The 22,691-nt window shown below is 40.0% G+C and overlaps 1 protein-coding gene across 1 annotated transcript; it reads right to left on the bottom strand.

The window, feature by feature from the left end:
- Positions 1-1,300: 1,300 nt before the first annotated feature.
- Positions 1,301-10,805, bottom strand: fgf23 (fibroblast growth factor 23). The gene is made up of 3 exons (XM_003221363.4): positions 10,517-10,805; positions 4,157-4,260; positions 1,301-1,775 (listed from the first exon to the last, which is right to left on the bottom strand). The coding sequence occupies exons 1-3, from the start codon at positions 10,737-10,739 to the stop codon at positions 1,374-1,376; spliced, it is 729 nt and encodes a 242-aa protein (XP_003221411.2). The 5' UTR covers positions 10,740-10,805; the 3' UTR covers positions 1,301-1,373.
- Positions 10,806-22,691: the final 11,886 nt, after the last annotated feature.

The following is a 22,691-nucleotide window of genomic DNA, read 5'->3' on the forward strand; positions in this document are numbered from 1 at the left end:
CAATTGTAAACTGCACTAAAAACACCTCCTCTGAGCTGGTGCTGCCTAGAGTTTCTTTTTTAAACAAGTCACTCTGAATTTCCATAGCTTAGTAGATACATGGAGTACCTCTTGTTCAGGATCACATGCACCCCCTTTCCACTTACAGTAGAGTCTCACTTATCCAACATTCACTTATCCAACGTTCTGGATTATCCAACGCATTTTTGTAGTCAATGTTTTCAATACATCGTGATATTTTGGTGCTAAATTCGTAAATACAGTAATTACTACATAGTATTACTGTGTATTGAACTACTTTTTCTGTCAAATTTGTTGTATAACATGATGTTTTGATGCATGATTTGTAAAATCATAACCTAATTTGATGTTTAATAGACTTTTCCTTGATCCCTCCTTATTATCCAACATATTCGCTTATCCAATGTTCTGCCGGCCCATTTATGTTGGATAAGTGAGACTCTACTGTATTTTTATTCATTCCCAGACATCTTAGGTCTCTGTCAATGTATTCCTCTGATGTGTGGCCACAAGGACCGGTACTTGGAAGATTTGGGCATAATGACATTCAAGCATAACCATTCTACATGTGTTAGTAATATAAGAAGAACACGGTCTTATATATTGTGGATAATAACAATTCATAAGAGTGATACACTAAAAAATTATCTCACACAATATGTTAATATAGATGGGGGAAGACAATCCTACAACTACTTGAAAATTTACTCTTTAGTTCCAGTTGACAATCAAATTACAATTTCTTGTTAAGCTCTCAATCATATAAATCTTATTTTTTGTTTTTGCTTTTTAATATTAGAGGCAGTGATATCTTTCAATAGTGTTTACTAATCTCTGTATAGCACATCAAAAAGATGCTGTCATAGCAAAAAAAAATGGCCCAAAATTGCTGCAAAGTGAAAGAGGAAAGAAGTAAAAACAGTCACACGATTCAGTCAAATACTCTATGTATCTCAAAAGCCACTGTGGCCTGTGATTGGAGAACAGGGTTTGAATTCCTGCTCAGCCAAGTCACATTCTCTCAGCTTCAGAAGAAGGCAAAAGCACTCCCCGAAATCTTGAAGAGAAAGGCCCTTGATAGGATCTCCTTCAGGTGGGCATATATTGGAAACCATTTTAAGACACAACAACAACAACAATCTGTATCCCCAGGCAACAACTCCCCAGAGTCTCAGTAAAGTAGGTATCTTTTCCTATCATCTCCATTTAACATAGATTATTTGTTATAAACTCATTCTGAACTACTAATCTGAAAAGATGGTTTTAAATTCTGTTATATGTAGACTAACAAGTGTTTCAAGGAACGGTTCAAGTTTTCTCTGGTTACTACTGAATAAAAATATAATTTCAGTTCAGCTCCTGACATCTGTTCTAGGACTCAAAAATCTTCTATTGATTGTTGCACTGTTTGGGTCTTCATCTTCACTGTTTGAATTCATTTTAGTGTTATACATTAGTGGCTGTAACTGTAGGTTTTCTTTCGCAATATTTCCTGATGATATGATGCTGCCGCAGGGATCCGCGTTGGCACTTCTGGTATGTCTGTGAGGTTTCGGTGTGTTGAACTGGACTAAAGGAATTTCATTTCTCCTGGACAAGAACTGGGAGTAAGGTGGTGGATTCATATTGGGGAACAATGGTTGCTTTGCTTTTCCTAAGCTGACAAGGTAGTTGTATTTGGGAGACTGATAAACATCATAACCATTTTCCAGGACCCAGTGTTTGAAAGTGCAGTCCTCATAACTGAAGAAATGCTGGAAAAAAAATACAAATACGGAAAAAGTATTAAAATGGAAGCTGCACATTTTGGTTAGCAGCAGATTAAAATGCAAGATGAACATTCTGGTTAGGTGAACAATCCCTGCATGTTTTATCAAATGTTTTTCTTGATGATATTTTATTTCACAATATATTCTAGCTAACATATAATGGGAGCCCTCCGGTGGCGCAGCAGGTGAAACCACTAAGTTTCTAAACTTGCTGACCAAAAGGTTGGAGGTTCTAATCTGGGGAACAGGGTAAGCCCCCACTATTAGCCCCAGCTTCTGCCAACCCAGCAAATGCAAATGTGAGTAGATCAATAGGTACCGCTCCTGCGGGAAGGTAACGGCGCTTCATGCAGTCCACATGACTTTGGAATTGTCCACAGACAATGCTAGCTGTTCAGCATAGAAATGGAGATGAACACCAACCCCCAGAGTCAGACACAACTAGACTTAATGTCAGGGGAAAACCTTTACCTAACATACAATGATGTTTAGCAACACTCGGTGCACTTAAGTTTTGATGGGTGTTTGATATACAACACAATGTTTTCATACTTTTTTATTATAAGAATTAAAATGTATCTGTCTATCACACAGCTTCTTAAACTGTGGGTCCTGACCACGAGGAAAATCCCCATAGCTCAATATTAGGGTCTCAAAAATGTGGCAACAGTAAAAGTTTTCTGAATGCTACCCATTTTACACAAATATGTTAAAAAATAACATGCATTTTTCAGTGGACTCTGTAGTAATGGCTTCAGCTATACTCCACAAAAAGGAAAATCAGCCTGCTTAGCAAGCCTTACAAATACTGATTTGTTATCAGTAAATGTTTAGTTTTAATATGTATTTTATATACCTATATACCCAGGACCGGTAAAAAAAGATTAAGAAGTCCTGACCTATTGAATGGCAATACAAAACCCAACAAGCTACTAGATAATGCACAGACATGAAATTTTTAAAAATATTTTAAACACTTAGTTGATTGTACTATTCACATAGATTGGTAATAAATTGGAGAGAAAGAAAATGGCACCCATTTATGACAAAAGTATTTTACATTCAGAACTTTACAGTTCCTTGGTTATTGTTGTTGAATTGTTTTTCCCATGATGACAGAAGACCTATAAGTCTTGAGAAAGTGGCTGCTCCCCAGTGGCACAATGGGTTAATTTGTGCCAGCAGGACTGCTGACCGAAAGTTCGGTAGTTCGAATCCAGGAAGCGGGGTGAGCTCCCGTCTGTCAGCTCTAGCTCTCCATGCGGGGACATGAGAGAAGCCTCCCACAGGATGATAAAACATTAAAACGTTTCTGTTTAAGCAAGCTTTTTATGGGTAATTCTTTGCAAAGAGTCCTTTTATGGGAGGAATGGTGCTTTATTTTTTACAGTATATGCTTTTTAATGCATTTATTTTATTTTTAACATGCTATTTTAATATGATGGTTTTAATTGTTTTTTGGAATTGTGCTGCTTATTCTTTTGTGAGCCATCATGGGTCTGAATTCAGGAGGAAGGCAGCCTATGAATGAAATTAAAATAAAATAAGCAAACAATGTCTTTTTCTGTACCTGGGCTATTTTTATCCATGCTGCCAAACTCAAGAGAACAATCATAGATTTTATTGTTTTCCCAAGAAAATAGTTATCAAGTTTTTCGCAGCGGATGCTTCTCTAAATACTGAATGTCACCCCTTCCCGCAGGCCCAATCTCCTGAAAGAGTCGTATTCAAATTATGGTTATTACAGGCAGTGTCTATTATATATGGAGCATGTGTGAAACCTCTTGTGTGATCTCCAAAATTTACCATTTAATTTATTGTCAATATAACATGCATATGGGAACCAAATGCCAGGGATACGAGATTATGCTCTCAAACCTTTTATAGCACTGACATCATATTTTTCTAAGGGGTGTCTCAAGTTTTATCATCACTAACCATCCCAAATATTTTACCTGGAGCCATCTAACTTAGCATAATTTAGATCATTGGGATGGAGGAAGGATCAGTCGGCAACATTTTTTGAAGAGTGTCAATTGAACCTGCTTAAACAATGAAGATTTACCAACAGGTTTAATCATTTGAATATGGTCCTGGTCATTTTCTCTATGTTCCTACAGATATTTTAGTAGCTCAGCATTTTCCTCCATATCCTCATCTAGCAATACTGATGGTGATGTACATGCATCCTACATTGATTTTATTGTCTCAGAAGAAGAGGAGGTGTTTTCATAAAACCAAACCAGAAGTGAAAGAGACAGTCGCATTTTGGGAAGCACAACAGAATTATTTACTCAGCCTCTGGTACAAGCCCTGCTGCATGATGTAATTTTGCTAGATAATTCTATATGTATATGCAAACTCACCGATCCAAAGATGTTCCCATTCATATCCATACAAAGAAAACGTCCACTTTTCACACCATTTATTATAACATAACCAGCAACTTCAGATTTGATCATCAAGGCACCTGAAAATTAAGTTACTGAATATTAGAAAATTATTTTAATGACTTAAGTTGTAGATGATGGCGGTTGACTGGCCATACCCAACCACAGAATATGTTAATCTGTTTGCCTGGCAGTCCTATCAGATTTTAATCACGCTACAAAATATAGTAGAGTCTCACTTATATCCAACAGTCACTTATCCAACATTCTGGATTATCCAATGCATTTTTGTAGTCAATGTTTTCCATACATTGTGATATTTTGATGCTAAATTCGTAAATACAGTAATTACTACATTGCATTACTGCGTATTGAACTACTTTTTCTGTCAAATTTGTTGTATAACATGATGTTTTGGTGCTTAATTTGTAAAATCATAATCTAATTTGATTTTGAATAGGCTTTTCCTTAATCCCTCCTTATTTCCAACACGTTCGCTTATCCAAAGTTCTGCTGGCCCGTTTATGTTGGATAAGTGAGACTCTACTGTAATGTATGCACAGTCAATAATAAAAAAAGTTGTTTCAAATTGTAACAAATAGGTCATCTCATCCAAGTCCCTGCAGGAATCCACAGCAAAAACACTCCCATAAGATAGGAATCAAACCACTGTCTAAAGTCCTCCAGAGAACTATTTGTATTATTTTTATTAACTTTTTTATACCCCGCCTTTCTCCCTGTGGGGATTCAAGGTGGCTAACAATCCCACACTTTACTCATTGTTTAAAAAGTGCAATACAAAAGTTTAAAAACCATTAAATAGTACAGTGTGAATTAAGGTAAAAACAGATTAAAATATAATAAATACACTTAAAATAGTCTTTAAAATTCAGAGGAGAGTCAACAGTGCTCAAAGACAGTATATTCCACTGCTGAACAGCTCTTACCAATAAATTTCTTCCTAACATCTAAGCAGAATCTTTTTTCTTTTCTTTTTTTCTTCTTTTTCTTTTTTTCGGAGGGGGGGGATGTTAGTGTATTGGTTTGTGCGAGTACACTGAAATTACTTTCACAGTTTTCGGGAGTCTCAGAAAATTAAATTATGCATCTTAAACATTACATTGCTCCACATCGTTAATTATAAGTATCACAGGCTAACTCTCGGTTTCTGACCTTGGCCCACTTTCCACAAAATATGCTTCTCTCTGTGTGTATGCCTTCTCTATTCTGTAGTTATCACATCCCCAAAAGGAACATCTACTGTCAGCCTCACAAATAATTTCATTGTACAGAAGATGGAGAAGGCAACAAGGGAATTAATAATTTTGGATTTGATCCTAACTAACCACAAGGATCTGGTCAATGTAATGGAAGAAGTAGAGTTCTTTAATACAGTAGAGTCTCACTTATCCAAGCCTCGCTTATCCAAGCTTCTGGATAATCCAAGCCATTTTTGCAGTCAATGTTTTCAATATATTGTGATATTTTGGTGCTAAATTCATAAATACAGTAATTACAACATAACATTACTTCGTATTGAATTACTTTTTCTGTCAAATTTGTTGTATAACATGAAGGTTTGGTGCTTCATTTGTAAAACCCTAATCTAATTTGATGTTTAATAGGCTTTTCCTTAATCCCTCCTTATTATCCAAATTATTCGCTTATCCAAGCTTCTGCTGGCCCGTTTAGCTTGGATAAGTGAGACTCTACTGTAGTAGTGATCATGTCCTCGAGTTTTGTTATATAGCCTTGGGCCCCTTCCACACAGCTGAATAAAATCCCACATGATCTGCTTTCAACAGGAATATATAGCAATGTGGACTCGGATAACCCAGTTCAAAGCTGATATTGTGGGATTTTCTGCCTTGATATTCTGGGTTATATGACGGTAGAAGGGCCCGTAGTCAGACACACACTCTGATTTCAATAAGCCTAGAAAATATTGTGTGATATCTTATAGTCATAAATGTTTAAAGAGAAGGGAGTTCATAATGCAGGTGAGATATTGAAGGTGCAGTCACAAATGATTTCAGTGGGGGAAATGGAAGTTGCCTACATAATGACGCTTTCAGATGAAGTAAGGTCCCTTCCACACAGCTGAATAAAATCCCACATTATCTGCTTTGAACTGGAAAATATGGCAGTGTGGACTCAGATAACCCAGATCAAAGCAGATATTATGGGATTTTCTATCTTGATAATCATGGAAATAATCAAAGAGGAATACAAATTAATACCAGGCTCACCAGGGTTAAAAATAATAAAAACCTTATTTTTATAGCTATGCTTGGAGCATTGGGAAGAACAAGAACACATTAGTGCCATTTCATAAAGAAGATAGTGAAATGCTAACAGGACAGAGATGGCCAAACTGTTCAAAACCCATAAAAAGGATTAAGAAGAATGTGATCGTTGTCTTCAAGTATCTGGATGGTTATAATGGAGATAATGGAGCACAGTTTTCCTAGACAATTATCATTGGGTCTGGTGGCAAAGTGTGTTAAAGCACTGAGCTGCTTAACTTGCGAACTGAAACGTCCCAGGTTCAAATCCCGGGAGCGGAATGAGCGCCCGCTGTTAGCCCCAGCTCCTACCAACCTAGCAGTTCGAAAACATGCCAATGTGAGTAGATCAATAGGTACGGGAAGGCAGGAAGGTAACGGCGCTCCATGCAGTCATGCCGGCCACATGACCTTGGAGGTGTCTATGGACAACGCCGGCTCTTCGGCTTAGAAATGGAGATGAGCACCAACCCCCAGAGTCAGTCACGACTGGACTTAACGTCAGGGGAAAACCTTTACCTCTTATAGAAGATAGTGATGGAATATGCATGGTGCAAATTTTTACTCTACATGAATATTCTGCAAAATAGGAATGCGAATGAAACATTTCTTGAGCTTCTCTTATTTCAGCACACGGTAGAGTAGAAAAGTTCAGAGAGAAATGAAGATAAACCATTGGTAATTATTAGCTACATCTGGACAGAAGTTTTAGATTGGAAGCACAGTGCCAGGGAAGGAGGTGTTAAATACAGTAGAGTCTCACTTATCCAACATAAACGGGCCAGCAGAACGTTGGATAAGCGGATATGTTGGATAATAAGGAGAGATTAAGGAGAAGCCTATTAAACATCAAATTAGGTTATGATTTTACAAATTAAGCACCAAAACATCATGTTAGACAACAAATTTGACAGAAAAAGTAGTTCAATATGCAGTAATGCTACGTAGTAATTACTGTATTTACGAATTTAGCACCAAAATATCATGATGTATTGAAAACATTGACTACAAAAATGTGTTGGATAATCCAGAACGTTGGATAAGCGAATGTTGGATAAGTGAGACTCTACTGTACGATCTAACCATCGTTTTCCTACTCAAAATACCCTCATCTGAAGTAGCTATTGAGGATTTTTCATTGGTAAAATAGCTATAGGTGAAAGATTCCAGTGTTGCACTTCGCAGTTCAGGTCTGGAGAATGCATGCCCTAAATCTCTCAACTTGTTTAGTTAGGACAAGAAATCACTTAATATAATACATGGGTTATTTAAGTACTCCTGGATTTAATATAAGAGTTTCTACATTTTTCTTTTGCATAACTCTCTAATCCATAACAGGTCTCTTGTTCGGTATGTGTAGTCCAGACAAAATTATCTTTCCCCCTTCAAGTCATACTGATTGTCTGAGGAAGGATAAAATATATGGTTTTAGTAACAGTTGGTGGCTTACATGTTTATGGTCTGGCGAACCTGGATTTCAGTCCATACTTTATAAGCTGAAGATAAGTTAACAGTGTGACACAGCAGCTAAAACAGCCAATGCCATTCTGGGTAGCATCAACAGGATTATAGTGTCTAGACCAGTGGTTCTCAACCTGGGGTCCCCAGATGTTTTTGGCCTTCAATTCCCAGAAATCCTAGCAGCTGATAAACTGACTGAGATTTCTGAGAGTTGTAGGTTAAAAATATCTGGGGAACCCAGGTTGAGAACCACTTCTCTAAGGTGATGAATGTATTTTGGAGATTGGGCTCAAGAACTCAAGGAGCTCATCTAGAGTTGCTGGACTATACTCCACTACCTTTTGTTAAAAATTTCTTTGAACTCATGACAATATTTTGCTTTGTTGAGAAAGATCTGAAGGAGGCCCATTATTGTTTCTAATATATTCTGTTTTACAAATTAACAACTTTTCTGTTCTTAATGTGTTTATCTTATAATTGAACTGCAAGTCATCTCTAACAATTTCCCCCCATAATTTCAGGGAGACTTCCAGTGATATGTGCAACTGTTTTTGCATCCACACTGAATATTCAAGGTGAATCATACTTTCAATGAAAGCCTTTTCCAAGATTTTTTTTTTCGTGTCAGGAGCAACCGGAGTTGCTTCTGGAGTGAGAGAATTGGCCGTCTGCAAGGACGTTGCCCAGGGGACACCCAGATGTTTTGATGTTTTTACCATCCTTCTGAGAGGCTTCTCTCATGTCCCTGCATGGAGCTGGAGCTGATAGAGGGAGCTCATCCGCGCTCTCTCTGGGTGGGATTCGAACCTGGCAGCCTTCAGGTCAGCAACCCAACCTTCAAATCACAAGGCTTTTATCCCCTAGGCCACTGGAGGCTCCAAGATGCGAAACTCACAACGCTAATTTTTTGGTCTTCTAAGGTGAAAACTCACCTATTGGAATTTAATTTATGGATGATAAAAAGGCCAAGTTAAAATATATTCAATCAATAAATATAACTAGAGGATAAATCCCAATCAGAATACCTTTAAGTTTGTCCAGCTATAAAATGCAAATTATATGTGGACTAGGTAAAGGTAAAGGTTTCCCCTGACATTAAGTCCATTCATGACCGATTCTGGGGGTTGGTGCTCATCTCCATTTCTAAGCCGAAGAGCCGGCATTGTCCATAGACACCTCCAAGGTCATGTGGCCGGCATCACTGCATGGAGCGCTGTTACCTTCCCGCCAGAATGGTACCTATTGATCTACTCACATTGGCATGTTTTCGAACTGCTAGGTTGGCAGAAGCTGGAGCTAACAGCGGGCGCTCATTCCGCTCCCGGGTTTAAAACCTGGGACCTTTTGGTCTGTAAGTTCATCAGCTCAGCGCTTTAACATACCGTGCCACCAGGGGCCCCTATATGTGGACTATGACAATATGACAAGAAATAATAATAATGTGGACTATGACAATATTATTTCTATTTTACCAATAGTACAAAGATAATAGACTTTCCGTGTGTACTCATTGTTTGGTATTTGGAAACCCTTACCAGATCTTTCTTCTCATTTTCCTCTATCCACATGTCTGTTACTTAGTAAAGGGAAAGGTTTCCCCTGATGTTAAATCCAGTCATGTCTGACTCTGGGGGTTGGTGCTCATCTCCATTTCTAAGCCGAAGAGCCGGCATTGTCCGTAGACACCTCCAAAGTCATGTGGCCATTGGCATGACTGCATGGAGCGCCGTTACCTTCCCGCAGGAGTGGTACCTATTGATCTACTCACATTGGCATGTTTTCAAACTGCTACCCTGTTTCCCCGAAAATAAGACATCCCTGAAAAATAAGACCTAGTAGAAGTTTTGCTGAATTGCTAAATATAAGGCATCCCCCGAAAGTAAGACCTAGCAACGTTTTTGTTTGGAAGCATGCCCGGCACCTGCCAAACAGAACTCCAGAAAATGCAGAATTAGTAAATGTACATACCAGTTGTACATGGAAATAATGGTAGTAAAAAGAAATTCTTGATAGGATTCACAGTTTGTCTGGTTATGCTGGTTTGTGATGACAACTACTGTACAATATATAATGTTCATTTTTTTTTTTGTTCAACAATAAATGTGAATTCTTCTTCGTGGAAAAATAAGACATTCCCTGAAAATAAGACCTAGAGCATCTTTGGGAGCAAAAATTAATATAAGTCACTGTCTTATTTTCGGGGAAACACGGTAGGTTGGCAGAAGCTGGAGCTAACGGCGGGCGCTCACTCTGCTCCCGGGATTTGAACCTGTTACTTACATCCATGCATATCCTCCCACTCAAAATAACATGCTATGGAGTTGATACAGTGTTCTCAACCAAAGCTTATGTCATAAAGTTTTAAAGGTGCAACAAAATAGTAAGTACGCAAAGTGCCAATTTGTATTCTGTCTAGTGCTATATTCATTTAGTGCTAAGATAGAGATTCAATATAGTTTTTATACCTTTACTATGAGGTATATTGTAAACTAAGTTTAAGATACAATTTCTAGAATCCCCCAGCTACCATATCCAGCATTTCTGGCTCTGTCTTCGTCACATTATTTCTTACCCCTTCTACGGTACTTACTGTAAATGGTTTGATACGGACTTCCATCCACGTAGCCATTGGAGTGGATTTGCAGGTGGAAGCTGTTTCTTGCTGTGGAAGTGTACAAGTGTAGCAGGCTGTCTGAATTTCCCCAGTTGAGGCTGAGCAAAGGTGATGCGTTGGGGAAAGCAGCAATTGCTTTCCAGCTACATGTTGCAAGCAGCATATATTTGAGGAAGCTGTATAGAGTAGCCTGGACCATGATGTTCCTCTCTTTGTGGCTGCTGCTAGACCTGTAACTTGATCCTTTCTCTGTCTCCAGCCACCCACCTTCTGTCTTCCTTTCTGCTGGAGTGTGATGCCTCAGACAGGGTCCCTACAGCCTTGCAACAGTTTTATAGTTGTTGAGTGGCTGGTGGGGGTGAGGCTCTTTCTGTGCAACATTTTGGGAGTGTCCTTAGACCACAACAACTCAGGAAAAGGGGGAAGAAACATCTGCACATGGGTTTCTCAGAGAGGTTTCTGTGGTTTCCAAAGTAAACTTTTGGATACTAATGACATGTTCAAATGTTATCTGAAAAAAACCTCTGACATCAGAATGCTTCCCACTGTCTGGACCAGGACCAACCCATTCATTTGTGATGCAATGACATCTCCATTCTCTCCCTTTCTCTACAGCTGTTTCTGTATACCTGGGTTGTTAAACATAAGGTCCGAGTATCCGGTGAGGCAATGTTCACTCTGCAGGATAGCCTAAGGCACTCGTCCTACACAAATGATCAAGGCAAAGCTAGGAAGCAAAAACAGTACAATCCCCATATCCATGTTTCCTGACTTCACATGGATACAAAGGGGCCGGGCTGTGGCGCAGGCTGGTGAGCAGCCCGCTGCAATAAATCACTCTGACCATGAGGTCATGAGTTCGAGGCCAGCCCGTGGCGGGGTGAGCACCCATCAATTAAATAATAATAATAATAATAATAATAATAATAATAATAATAATAATAATACTTTATTTATACCCCGCCACCATCTCCCCATGGGGACTCGGGGCAGCTTACATGGGGCAGAGGCCCAAACAACATAAGGACAAAATATAAGCAACATAATACAATCACAATATAAAACAGATAAAACAGTAATGCAATATATCAATTAAAACAACAATACAGGATAAAAAATTACATTAAAAACACATAAAAGGTAAGACTGCAATAAATACAGGATAGATTATTAAAAACCCTCTGGGGCTGATTAATTAATGACAGCCCCTGCTCGTTGCTGACCTAGCAACCTGAACGATAGTTGCATCTATCAAGTAGGAAATAAGGTACCACTTATAAAGTGGGGAGGCAAATTTAACTAATTTACGACATTGGAATGAGGAAGTGCCGTCACAGTGGACGATGAAGCAGCTGCTTCCCCCTGTGGCCAGAATCGAACATCCCCTCAGGAGAAGGTTAAATTGCCTCTGTGTCTGTCTCTGTCTCGGTTCTATGTGTATATGGGCATTGAATGTTTATGCCTTATATGTATATAATGTTGTCATCTGCCCTGAGTCCCCTTCGGGGTGAGAAGGGCGGAATAGAAATACTGTAAATAAATAAATAAATACAAGAAACTGTCAGAAATACTAAAAATTACTAGGTATTTTTATTTACAAAAATGTGAGTAGCACTGAAAGGGTTAAATGGATGCAACAACTCAGCAAAAGCTGCAGTTCAATATAAGCAAATGTGCCTGTAGCTTAGTAGGTCTCAGTATGAGGAGGCTTCGTGTGAGAAAGGCCTGAGTGTGAGAAAGGCCTGAGTGTGAGATGGCCTGAGTCTGACAAGGCCTGATGTGAGAAGTCCCAAGTTGAAGATGTGTGAAGCTTCAGTGTGAAAGCTGCTGTGTGTAAAGCTACTGCGTGAAGCTCCTGTGTAAGTTTGGTGTGAGAGCAGGCTCTGTGAGAGCTAAGCTGTTTTTCTTCATGAGAAAGAAGCCCAGTGTGGAAGCAAAGAAGGAAGTATGAAGAACTTTATTTGTGTTATGTTCTGTTTATTTGTGTTATGGAAACCTTGTTCTTGTAAATAGTGCAACCATATTATGTTGCTACAAAGAAAAGCCTCCAAAGGAAGATATAACATTGGTCTGTGTGTTTTTGTTCTTTTTATCATTTTTGGTTACTGGTTCTAGGTCATGCTGCTGCTAATATGTTACTCTGCTGTGCATTGATGGGGAGGGTCTTTTGTTAATAAGCCCACTCGCCCAACAGAAACCACATATACGAGTAAACCTTATTAGTTTTAGTGGGATGAGCAATGGAGATTCCAAGAAGAAGAGGTATACAAGAGGCCTTTAGTATTGAAGTGAATATGTGAAACGACTGATAAGTGAAACTGCATGTATCTGTTCCGTGGATATGGGGGTACTGTAATCTTAAAGGAAAATGACTTTAAAAAACTCAGCTACTACATGCTGCACTTGTGCCGTTGCACCTGGGGCTATAACTCTTAGCGAAAGAGGCATGGATGTGACATCTTTCCCCAGGGGATTGCTTCTTGCCCTCCTTTAGAGAAACTGGAACTCCCAAGGACCAAAACACTGTAGATAACTCAAAACTGGTTTTATTGTTCACAAAAAGTTATCCCAATAAGCTGGAAGTTTCAAAGGGTAAAGGAAAATATACATTACAGTCTTTGGTTGTTGTCTTTGTTTGTAGCTGAGAAGCTTTTCCAGGTCCCTCTTTCTCAATGGCTGTGAATGCCGGAGCAATCCTCAGCCTCAGTCCAAATGGCCTATGTTTGAAGACACAGTCTTCCTCTGGTGCCAAAGAACTGATTTGAAGGTGCTTGAGACTCCTCAACATCATTCAGGTTGACCCTGAACATGAAGCATGTCTCAAGGGTAAAAACCTCAGAATTGGTGCTGAGAGGTAACTTAATCAAGGGCTTTTAGAGCCAAGTCTCTCTCTCATGTCCATCTGATAGAAAGCTTGATGGTGGAATGAAAAAAGGAAACACTGTCCTACTCCAGGAAGAGCTGGAGCCAAACAATTGAGCTGAGGGAGAAATATAACTGGTGCAAACAACATTGATTGACAGCGATAAATAACCAATCAATCCAACTACATTTACAGGGTAAAGGCAAAATCAGGCATGATACAACAATTCAAATCTTGCAAGTTACAGTTCGACATATAGATGGCACCACTCGCGCCGTCACAACACTCTTTCCCCCATATCTCCTAGATTAATACTGTGGTTGTTTGCATGCCATTAAAATAATAGAATCTTACAATTGGAAGAGACTCCAAGAGTCATGCAATCCAATCCCCTACTACCATACAGAAATACATAATCCAACCCTCCTGATAGATGGCCATCTAGTCTCTGTTAAACCTCCAGAGAAGGAGACCCCAATACACTCCAAGGCAGCAACATATTCCACTGTGAAAATGGTTCAAAGACTAAATAGAAAGTTAGAAAGTGTAACTGCAATCACTTGCTTGAGCTGTAGTTTGAAATGATAAAAAGAATATCCTTTTGCTTGTTCTTCTGTTATAAAGACTTAAGAGTGCCTTTTTAAAATACAGTAGAGTCTCACTTATCCAAGCCTCGCTTATTTATTTATTTATTTACAGCATTTATATTCCGCCCTTCTCACCCCGAAGGGGACTCAGGGCGGATCACATTACACATATAGGCAAACATTCAATGCCTTTTAACACAGAACAAAGACAAGACAAACATAGGCTCCGAGCGGGCCTCGAACTCATGACCTCCTGGTCAGAGTGATTCATTGCAGTTAATTGCAGCTGACTTGCTCTCCTGCCTGCGCCACAGCCCAGGCCCAAGCTTCTGGATTATCCAAGCCATTTTTGTAGTCAATATTTTCAATATGCTAAATTTGTAAATACAGTAATTACAACATAACATTACTGCATATTGAACTACTTTTCTGTCAAATTTGTTGTATACCATGATGTTTTGGTGCTTAATTTGTAAAATCATAAGCTAATTTGATGTTTAATAGGCTTTTCCTTAATTCCTCCTTATTATCCAAGATATTCGCTTATCCAAGCTTCTGCCGGCCCGTTTAGCTTGGATAAGTGAGACTCTACTATACTTCAAGGGCTGGCAGGGAGAGGAGGGGGAAGCCTGTTCTCTGTTGTCCCAGAGGATAGAGCCAGGTCTAATAATTTTAAGTTATAGGAGAGTAGATTTCAATTAAATATTAAAAGGAACTTCTTGGGGAGAGCAGATTGGCAAAGGGATCAATTGCAGAGAGAGGTGGTGAGGTCTCCTTTGCTGGACATGTTCAAAACCAAGTTGGAAAGCTACCTGCTAGGAATGCTCTAGCTAGAGATCCTGCACTGTTGGGGATTGAACTTAGGACCTCATCCTATTGATCCCCTGTGGCAATTTGCCAGCCTCAGTGGCGAATCGGCTGGGCAGCAGGGCAATCCTGGCACCCTGCACTTCGCTCAGCCAGCAACAACACTTCCCCATTTAACGTGGGGAAGCATAATCCCACGGCTTGTCCCTGCGGTAGCCCGATTGTTCCAAATGGAACATGGGGAAGCTCCTGTGTTGGCAGTGTAGTGTCCTACCATGCTGCCATACCAGATAAGGAACGGAGCCCCGCTGGAAATGAAGCTACGTCGTTTGATAGGTAGTGTGGGGCTCCATCGCTCAACTGAGGCAAAAGCGTCCTAGTATATATAAAAAAATTCATGTGATGTGGTCCATAATGGCCGATGAGTCCCCTTCCCACTCAGTGAATCTGTGATTTTATTTTTCTAATAGTTAAATCAAACTTTACTAAATTGGAAGTATGAAAACAACGAAGACCACATAAACTTAGATATTATTCGCAAAAAAGGAAACTTGGCTTAGGGTCGCCAGAAATGTACTGGTGCTGGTTCCAACAGAGCATTTGATAGTCCTGTCTTGGAGGATCATGGACCCTAGATCCTGAAGCAGGGACCCTAAGTGAGGATATTTGGTGGTAGGCTCCCTACCTATCTCTAGGGATAAAATATGTAAGTTTAAACCAGTGGTTCCCAAACTTATTTGGCCTACCGCCTCCCTTCCAGAAAAAATATTACTCAGTGCCCCCTAGAAAGGGGGTGTGGCTTAGAGGGGTGGGCATGGCTCCTACTCAACAGGGCAGGGCTGAGCCTCTCCCCTATTCCAAGATGCAGGGCTGGGAGGGGGAGGGGGAGGTGGAGGTGGGCGGCCAGGACTTGGATGGGCGGAGTTATGAGCTCTGAGGCAGGGCTGAGCTTCTATCCCTGTCCCAGGACACAGGGGGCGGGGCTAGAGGGGGGGCTCTTCCCAAGTGCCTGATGGGGCTCAACCTCTACACTCCACCCCCATGTTATAACAAGCGCCTCAGGGGAGGTAAACAGAGGCTCAGCCCTGTCTCGCGCTCTTGGGAAGAGGCCCTGCCCCCAGCCCCGCCCCGCCCTTTAGTCCTAAAAGGCCTCTCAGGAGAGGTATAGAGGCTCAGCCCTGTCTCTGGCTCTTGGAAGGAGGCCCCGCCCCCTTCCCTAGCTCCGCCCTGTGTCCCAACAAGCGCCACAGGAGAGGTATAGATTCTCAGCCCTGTCTTGGGCTCTCGGGGAAAAGCCATGCCCGCCCCCTGGCCCCACCCCCTGTGTCCTAATAGGTGCCATAATCGCCCCCCTGGATTACTGCAGCACCCACCAGGGGGTGGTAGCGCCCACTTTGGGAATCACTGGTTTAAACAATAATACAAAAGTAATACAGTAGAGTCTCACTTACCAACACTCGCTTATCCAACGTTCTGGATTATCCAACGCATTTTTGTAGTCAATGTTATCAATATATTGTGATATTTTGGTGCTAAATTCATAAACACAGTAATTACTACATAGCAATTACTGCATACTGAACTACTTTTTCTGCCAAATTTGTTGTCTAACATGATGTTTTGGTGCTTCATTTGTAAAATCATAACCTAATTTGATGTTTAATAGGCTTTTCCTTAATCCCTCCTTATTATCCAACATATTCGCTTATCCAACATTCTGCCGGCCCATTTATGTTGGATAAGTGAGACTCTACTGTATTTGTATTTACATAAAAATCTCAAAGTATATTTTCTAAGCCACCCTCACTGACGTCATTGCTTCATACAACCTCATCACACAGATGAACACCACCCCCCCCCCCCATGCCGTTTCACCAGCCTCTGTGGCAAAACGGCAAGAATGCAGGGCAGTGGCGACAGGGAAACAGCACCGAACCAGTGCTGAAGTGTGCTGGCTCTCAACATGAGAGCCTTCCAATGTTAGGAGAAAAGCATCTTATGTTTACACTCCAATTGGAAGTCCAGCAACATCATGTGATGGGTAGTGCATCCATCTGTTACTGGACTGTCCCTTTAGCATCCTGGGATGCTAAAAATGCTAAATGTGATGGGGGCTTTACTTACACCCCATGACATTGCTAGCAACAGGCAACTTGCTAAAGGTTTTTTACACAGACAACATTATGCAGCAGCCCAAGGCCTGCACTTTTAAACTAACTTATCATCACTGGCAAGTCTGTAGCAAAAGAAGGTAATGCCTTGTGATGTGTACAGAAGAAGATATATTGGATTTTTGTTAAAGGTTCAGATCTGAGAGAGAAGGAAGACATGACTGAAACGCTGAAGTTCACTTGGAATGGATCACGCAAACTGGATCTGAAATGAACTAGTGCTGCATCTACACTGCAGAATGAATGCAGTTTGATATTACTTGCCACTCCATACCTGGCTAAATTTAAATGCAATGTGGGCATAGAAGGTAAAGTTAAAGGATTCCCCTGACGTTAAGTCCAGTCATGTCTGACTCTGGGTTGTGGTGCTCATCTCCATTTCTAAGCCGAAGAGCCAGCGTTGTCCGTAGCCACCTCCAAGATCATGTGGCTGGCATGACTGCATGGAGCGCTGTTACCTTCCCGCCAGAGCGGTACCTATTGATCTACTCACATTTCCATGTTTTTGAACTGCTAGGTTGACAGAAGCTGGGGTTAACAACAGGAGTTCACCCCGCTCCCCAGATGTTTTTGAACTGCTAGGTTGGCAGGAGCTGGAGCTAACAGCGGCCGCTCACGCTGCTCCCAGGGTTTGAACCTGGGACCTTTCGGTCTCCAGCTCAGTGCTTTAACGCACTTCGTTATCAGGGCTCCTTATTTACACTTCCACTATATATTAGAAAACTTTTTACCTGGGCTAGGTTCGAGCAACTCGACATTAAGTCTAAACTAGGTAGACATTAGAATATCCCCTATACCAATGATGGGCAACCTTTTGTGCTTGGTGTGTCAAAATTCACCAAAAAACCTAGCATGACTTGGGTGGTGTGTCACTTGGAGAAAAAAACCATAGTTAAATAACAAAAATGTATAATTGTAATATATAACTATTTAATAAATCAAAAACTATTTATTACCACTATTTCCATGTACAACAATCTGTGCTACCTCTTGCAGTTTCCACGCTGATTTCTCTCTATTCTACTTTCAATGTAGTCATGAATAATGAATAATATAATAATAATATAATAGTAATAATATGATAATATACTACAATAATAGAATAATAATAGAATGAGATTTTATATATATGTATGTGTGTGTGTGTGTGTGTGTATATATATATATGTAATGTGCATAATTCCCATGGAGTAAACAACAAAACCACTGGACCAAATCACACCAAATTTGGCCACAAAAGACATAGTCATCCAATCAATCTGCATGCGGCAGCGTGTCAGCAAAAATGGTTAGGCGTGTCAGTGCTGACACGCGTGTTATAGGTTGGCCATCAATGCCCTATACGAAGAGAACCTGTGGGTGCCGTGAGGTAGATGCAGAAGTGGAGGACTCAGAACACTTTTTCTTAAAATGCCCCTATTACAACAGGATTCGATCTTTCTATTTAGAGCCTCAGCTGGAGAACCATCCTCATTTAGAGAACATGGAGAAATTGCACATCCTTCTACAGGGTTCAGATAAAAACTCTATTTTTAAAACTGACCCTTTTTGCGCAAAAAGCGCTGGCCATCCGTGAGAAGATGGAAGCTGAGAGCTGTGACATTAATGTCATTAACAAAATCCAAATTTAAAATTTACTATGGACAAGCTACTAGTTTCACTTACCCTTGCCCCCGCTCAAACCTTACCTTAAGGGAATAATTAATTTTAATCTTTTTATTCTGTATTTGCACAACTACCTAGGCCTGTAGGCCGGGATGCTTTGTATCTATACATGGTTTTACTGTATGTATGGGTAAGTGTGTACATTTTGTATGTTTCACATGTTTTGATATGGTCAAAATTGACTACCGTATATACTTGAAGATAAGCCGAGTTTTTCAGCCCTTATTTATGAGCTTTTGCCATCTCTGTGTACTTTTATATGTGTATCTAATATCTATCTATATACATTAATTTTATATATGAATTTCCCCTCATATGCTTGCAAGTCTCTGCAAATATCTATATAAAGAGAATGTCTGGATAGATATGAATATATTCTTACCTACCTATATTACAGGAGGGAAATGCACACACATACACACACACACACAGAGGGGATTTGCAAATGTTTCAGGGGGAAATGCATATGTGAAATTAGTATCTATAATTATAGATCTATATCTAGCTCTGCATTGTTTATATTATTTATTTATTTATTTATTTTTCAAACTTATATGCCTCTACTCCCCTAGGGCTCGGGGCGGCTTACAAGAACTGGCTAAAATCAACAATTTAAAAACATCTTAAAAACATCTTTTAAAAAACACCTTAAAAACATAAAATATAAGCATTGAATGGTTGCCTGTTACTATGTTGGAAGCTGGCCTGAGTCCCCATGGGGAAATAGGGTGGGATCCAAATGAAGTTTTTGTTGTTGTTGTTGTTGTTGTTGTTGTTGTTGTTGTTGTTGTTGTTGTTGTTATTATGTTATTGTTGATACCATATTGTTTTTGTTGCCCCTACTTTTCCACTTATAGAGCTAGTTTATTGTTTTTCTTTGAAATACGGTAAATATTCAAAAACATTTAACCTACTGATGCCTCGATTAATGAAATTTTATTGGTATCTATTTTTATTTTGAAATTTACCCATAGCTGCTGCATTTCCCACCCTCGGCTTATACTTGAGTCAATAAGTTATCCCAGTTTTTTGTGGTAAAATTAGGTGCCTCGGCTTATATTCGAGTCGGCTTATGCTCGAGTATATACGGTAATCAATAAAGCGTTGTTGTTGTTGATATCACTTTGATTGCCATGGCTCAATACTATGGGAATTGCAGTTTGACAAGGTCTTTACTAGCCTTTCTCTGCAAAAAGCTGGTGGTGCTTCACCAAACTACAAATCACCTTTAAAGGCAACATCCAGAGTCACACCTGGACAGTGGAAGCTTTAGACAAATTTACTTTAGCTTTGCAATGTAAGCAAACACAGCTCAGCAAAGTTGGACAAGCAGCACTGACCTGACAAGAACTTTTGCAAACTGCAGGAGAAGGTCAATCTGCATTGTGTGCTGGACAGAAATTGAACCGGTATCATTGACTGGTTCTCCTTGACAAAGAAAAATATTCCTGCTGATTCTCTGCCTATCATGTACTTGTTCGATCCTCTAACCAGGGGGAAAAAGGGGAAATTCGAGTTTTTTGGTCAGAATGTGACTCATGTTTAAGCGCAAGGATACGTGATGGAATTTACACAGGTGAACATTTGAAAGTCAGCCAAAGATGCCAGAAGAGTGTACACAGGTGTAGATATGTACACAAGTGTATCTGATAACAGGACCTGGCATCGATGGGATAACTGTAAACATTTGGTGCAGTACAAAACATCCGGACAAATTGTTTCTTCATTTGGACTGACATAAAAGTGCAAGAACTCCTTTGACTTCCGGGCATGATTTTCCTGGATGTAGTTAGTCAAACGTTCGTATGGACATGCAGGTTTTATATAAATATCTGGTTGTTTAAGGCAAAGGTTGCACATAGAGCCCTTTGAAAAAGATATTTAACAGTTATATAAGCATGAAGGGCCAGGGTTGTGCAACAGGTTAAACCGCTGAGCTGCTGAATTTGCTGACCAGAAGGATGGCAGTTTGAATCTGCAGGACAGGGTGAGCTCCCGCTGTTAGCCCCAGCTTTTGCCAACCTAGCAGTTTGAAACATGCAAATGGGAGTAGATCAATAGGTACCACTTTGGCAGAAAGGTAAACAGCGCTCCATGCAGTCATGCCGGCCACATGACCTTGGAGGTGTCTACAGAAAATACAGGCTCTTCAGCTTAGAAGTGGAGATGAGCACCACTCCTCAGAGCTGGAAAGGGAAACTTTTACCATTATCTGTGTTTGTTGTTTCTGGATATTTAATGTTTGCTTTGTGTCTGTGTTTGCTGGAGTCCGCCCTGAGTCCCCTCAGGGAGACAGGGCGGAATACAAATTTAATATTATATATGACAATAATGTAGGTGATTGATATTTCCCCCTCCCCGATAGAAAATACGGATTAACTACTCATAAAAGAAGTATAGTAGAGTCTCACTTATCCAACTACATGGAGCACCGTCACCTTCCCATGGAGCTGTACCTATTGATCTACTCACATTTGCATTTTTCGAACTGCTAGGTTGGCAGAACCTGGGGCTAACAGGGGGAGCTAACCACACTCCCCGGATTCAAACCTGCGACCTTTCGGTCAGCAAGTTCAGCAGTTCCACGGTTTAACCGACTGCACCACCAGGGGCTTCAAGGCAATGTGCATAAGGTGTTTATAAAACATAAATGCTTATACAGTAGAGTCTTACTTATCCAACACTCGCTTATCCAACATTCTGGATTATCCAACGCATTTTTGTAGTCAATGTTTTCAATATATTGTGATATTTTGGTGCTAAATTCATAAATACAGTAATTACTACATAGCATTACTGCATATTGAACTACTTTTTCTGCCAAATTTGTTGTCTAACATGATGTTTTGGTGCTTCATTTGTAAAATCATAACCTAATTTGATGTTTAATAGGCTTTTCCTTAATCCCTCCTTATTATCCAACATATTTGCTTATCCAACATTCTGCCGGCCCGTTTATGTTGGATAAGTGAAACTCTACTGTAGTTTAAGATCATTTCACTATGATTTTTGGTGCTTTTTGTTGATCCTTTAACCAGAATTCTATGTTATTGTATTACTGATTGAATATCTCTTATTCAAAAAGCTTAAGACCAGAAATTTTGATTTTTTTCCAAAGATTTCAGAGTACCTCTGTTTGCATATATGTAAACATGGGAGATGGAAGCAGTCTAAGCATGAAATTCATTTAGGTTTCATAAACACCTTATACACATCGCCGGAAGGTAATTTCATACACAATTTGTATATACTTTTTAACACAAAACAGCCTTTGTATCCATTGAACCATTAGAAAGCAAAGGTGTCTCATGTAGATCTTTTTGGATTTTAGTGTACAATACTTTGGAATTTCAGATAGGCGATACTCAATAATATAACTTGTCGAATGCAAAAGCTTATTGACCCATTTCTTTCCACTAGCCGCAGTCAACCTTTGACCAGTTGTTTTAAAATTATGTAATTAGAAATTTGTTATATATAAAGTCATTTTTGTGACCATAAGTAGAAAATTAATACCTCACAAAGGTAAAGGTAAAGGTAAAGGTTTCCCCTGACGTTAAGTCCAGTCGTGACCGACTCTGGGAGTTGGTGCTCATCTCCGTTTCTAAGCCAAAGAGCCGGCGTTGTCAATAGACACCTCCAAGGTCATGTGGCCGGCATGACTGCATGGAGTGCCATTACCTTCCCACCGGAGCGATACCTATTGATCTACTCATATTTGCATGTTTTTGAACTGCTAGGTTGGCAGGAGCTGGGGCTAACAGCGGGCGCTCATTCCGTTCCCGGGATTTGAACCTGGGACCTTTTGGTCCTCAAGTTCAGCAGCTCAGCGCTTTAACGCACTGTGCCACCAGGGGCCTCAATACCTCACAAACAACTCCTTAAATAACTATTAATCTGAGAAAAGCTACAATTCTATGGATTCTGGAACAGCATCCTAGAAATTGCAAGATCTCTAAGGATGGGGTTTTAAAAGAGGGGATCTTATTCCTTAGCTACATGCTGTGCTCCTGTGGAAAAATCCACAGCTTCTACTTCCCCTGACATTAGAAATCCAA

The sequence above is a fragment of the Anolis carolinensis genome, chromosome 5 (assembly GCF_035594765.1).
Source record: "Anolis carolinensis isolate JA03-04 chromosome 5, rAnoCar3.1.pri, whole genome shotgun sequence".
NCBI lineage: Eukaryota > Metazoa > Chordata > Lepidosauria > Squamata > Dactyloidae > Anolis > Anolis carolinensis.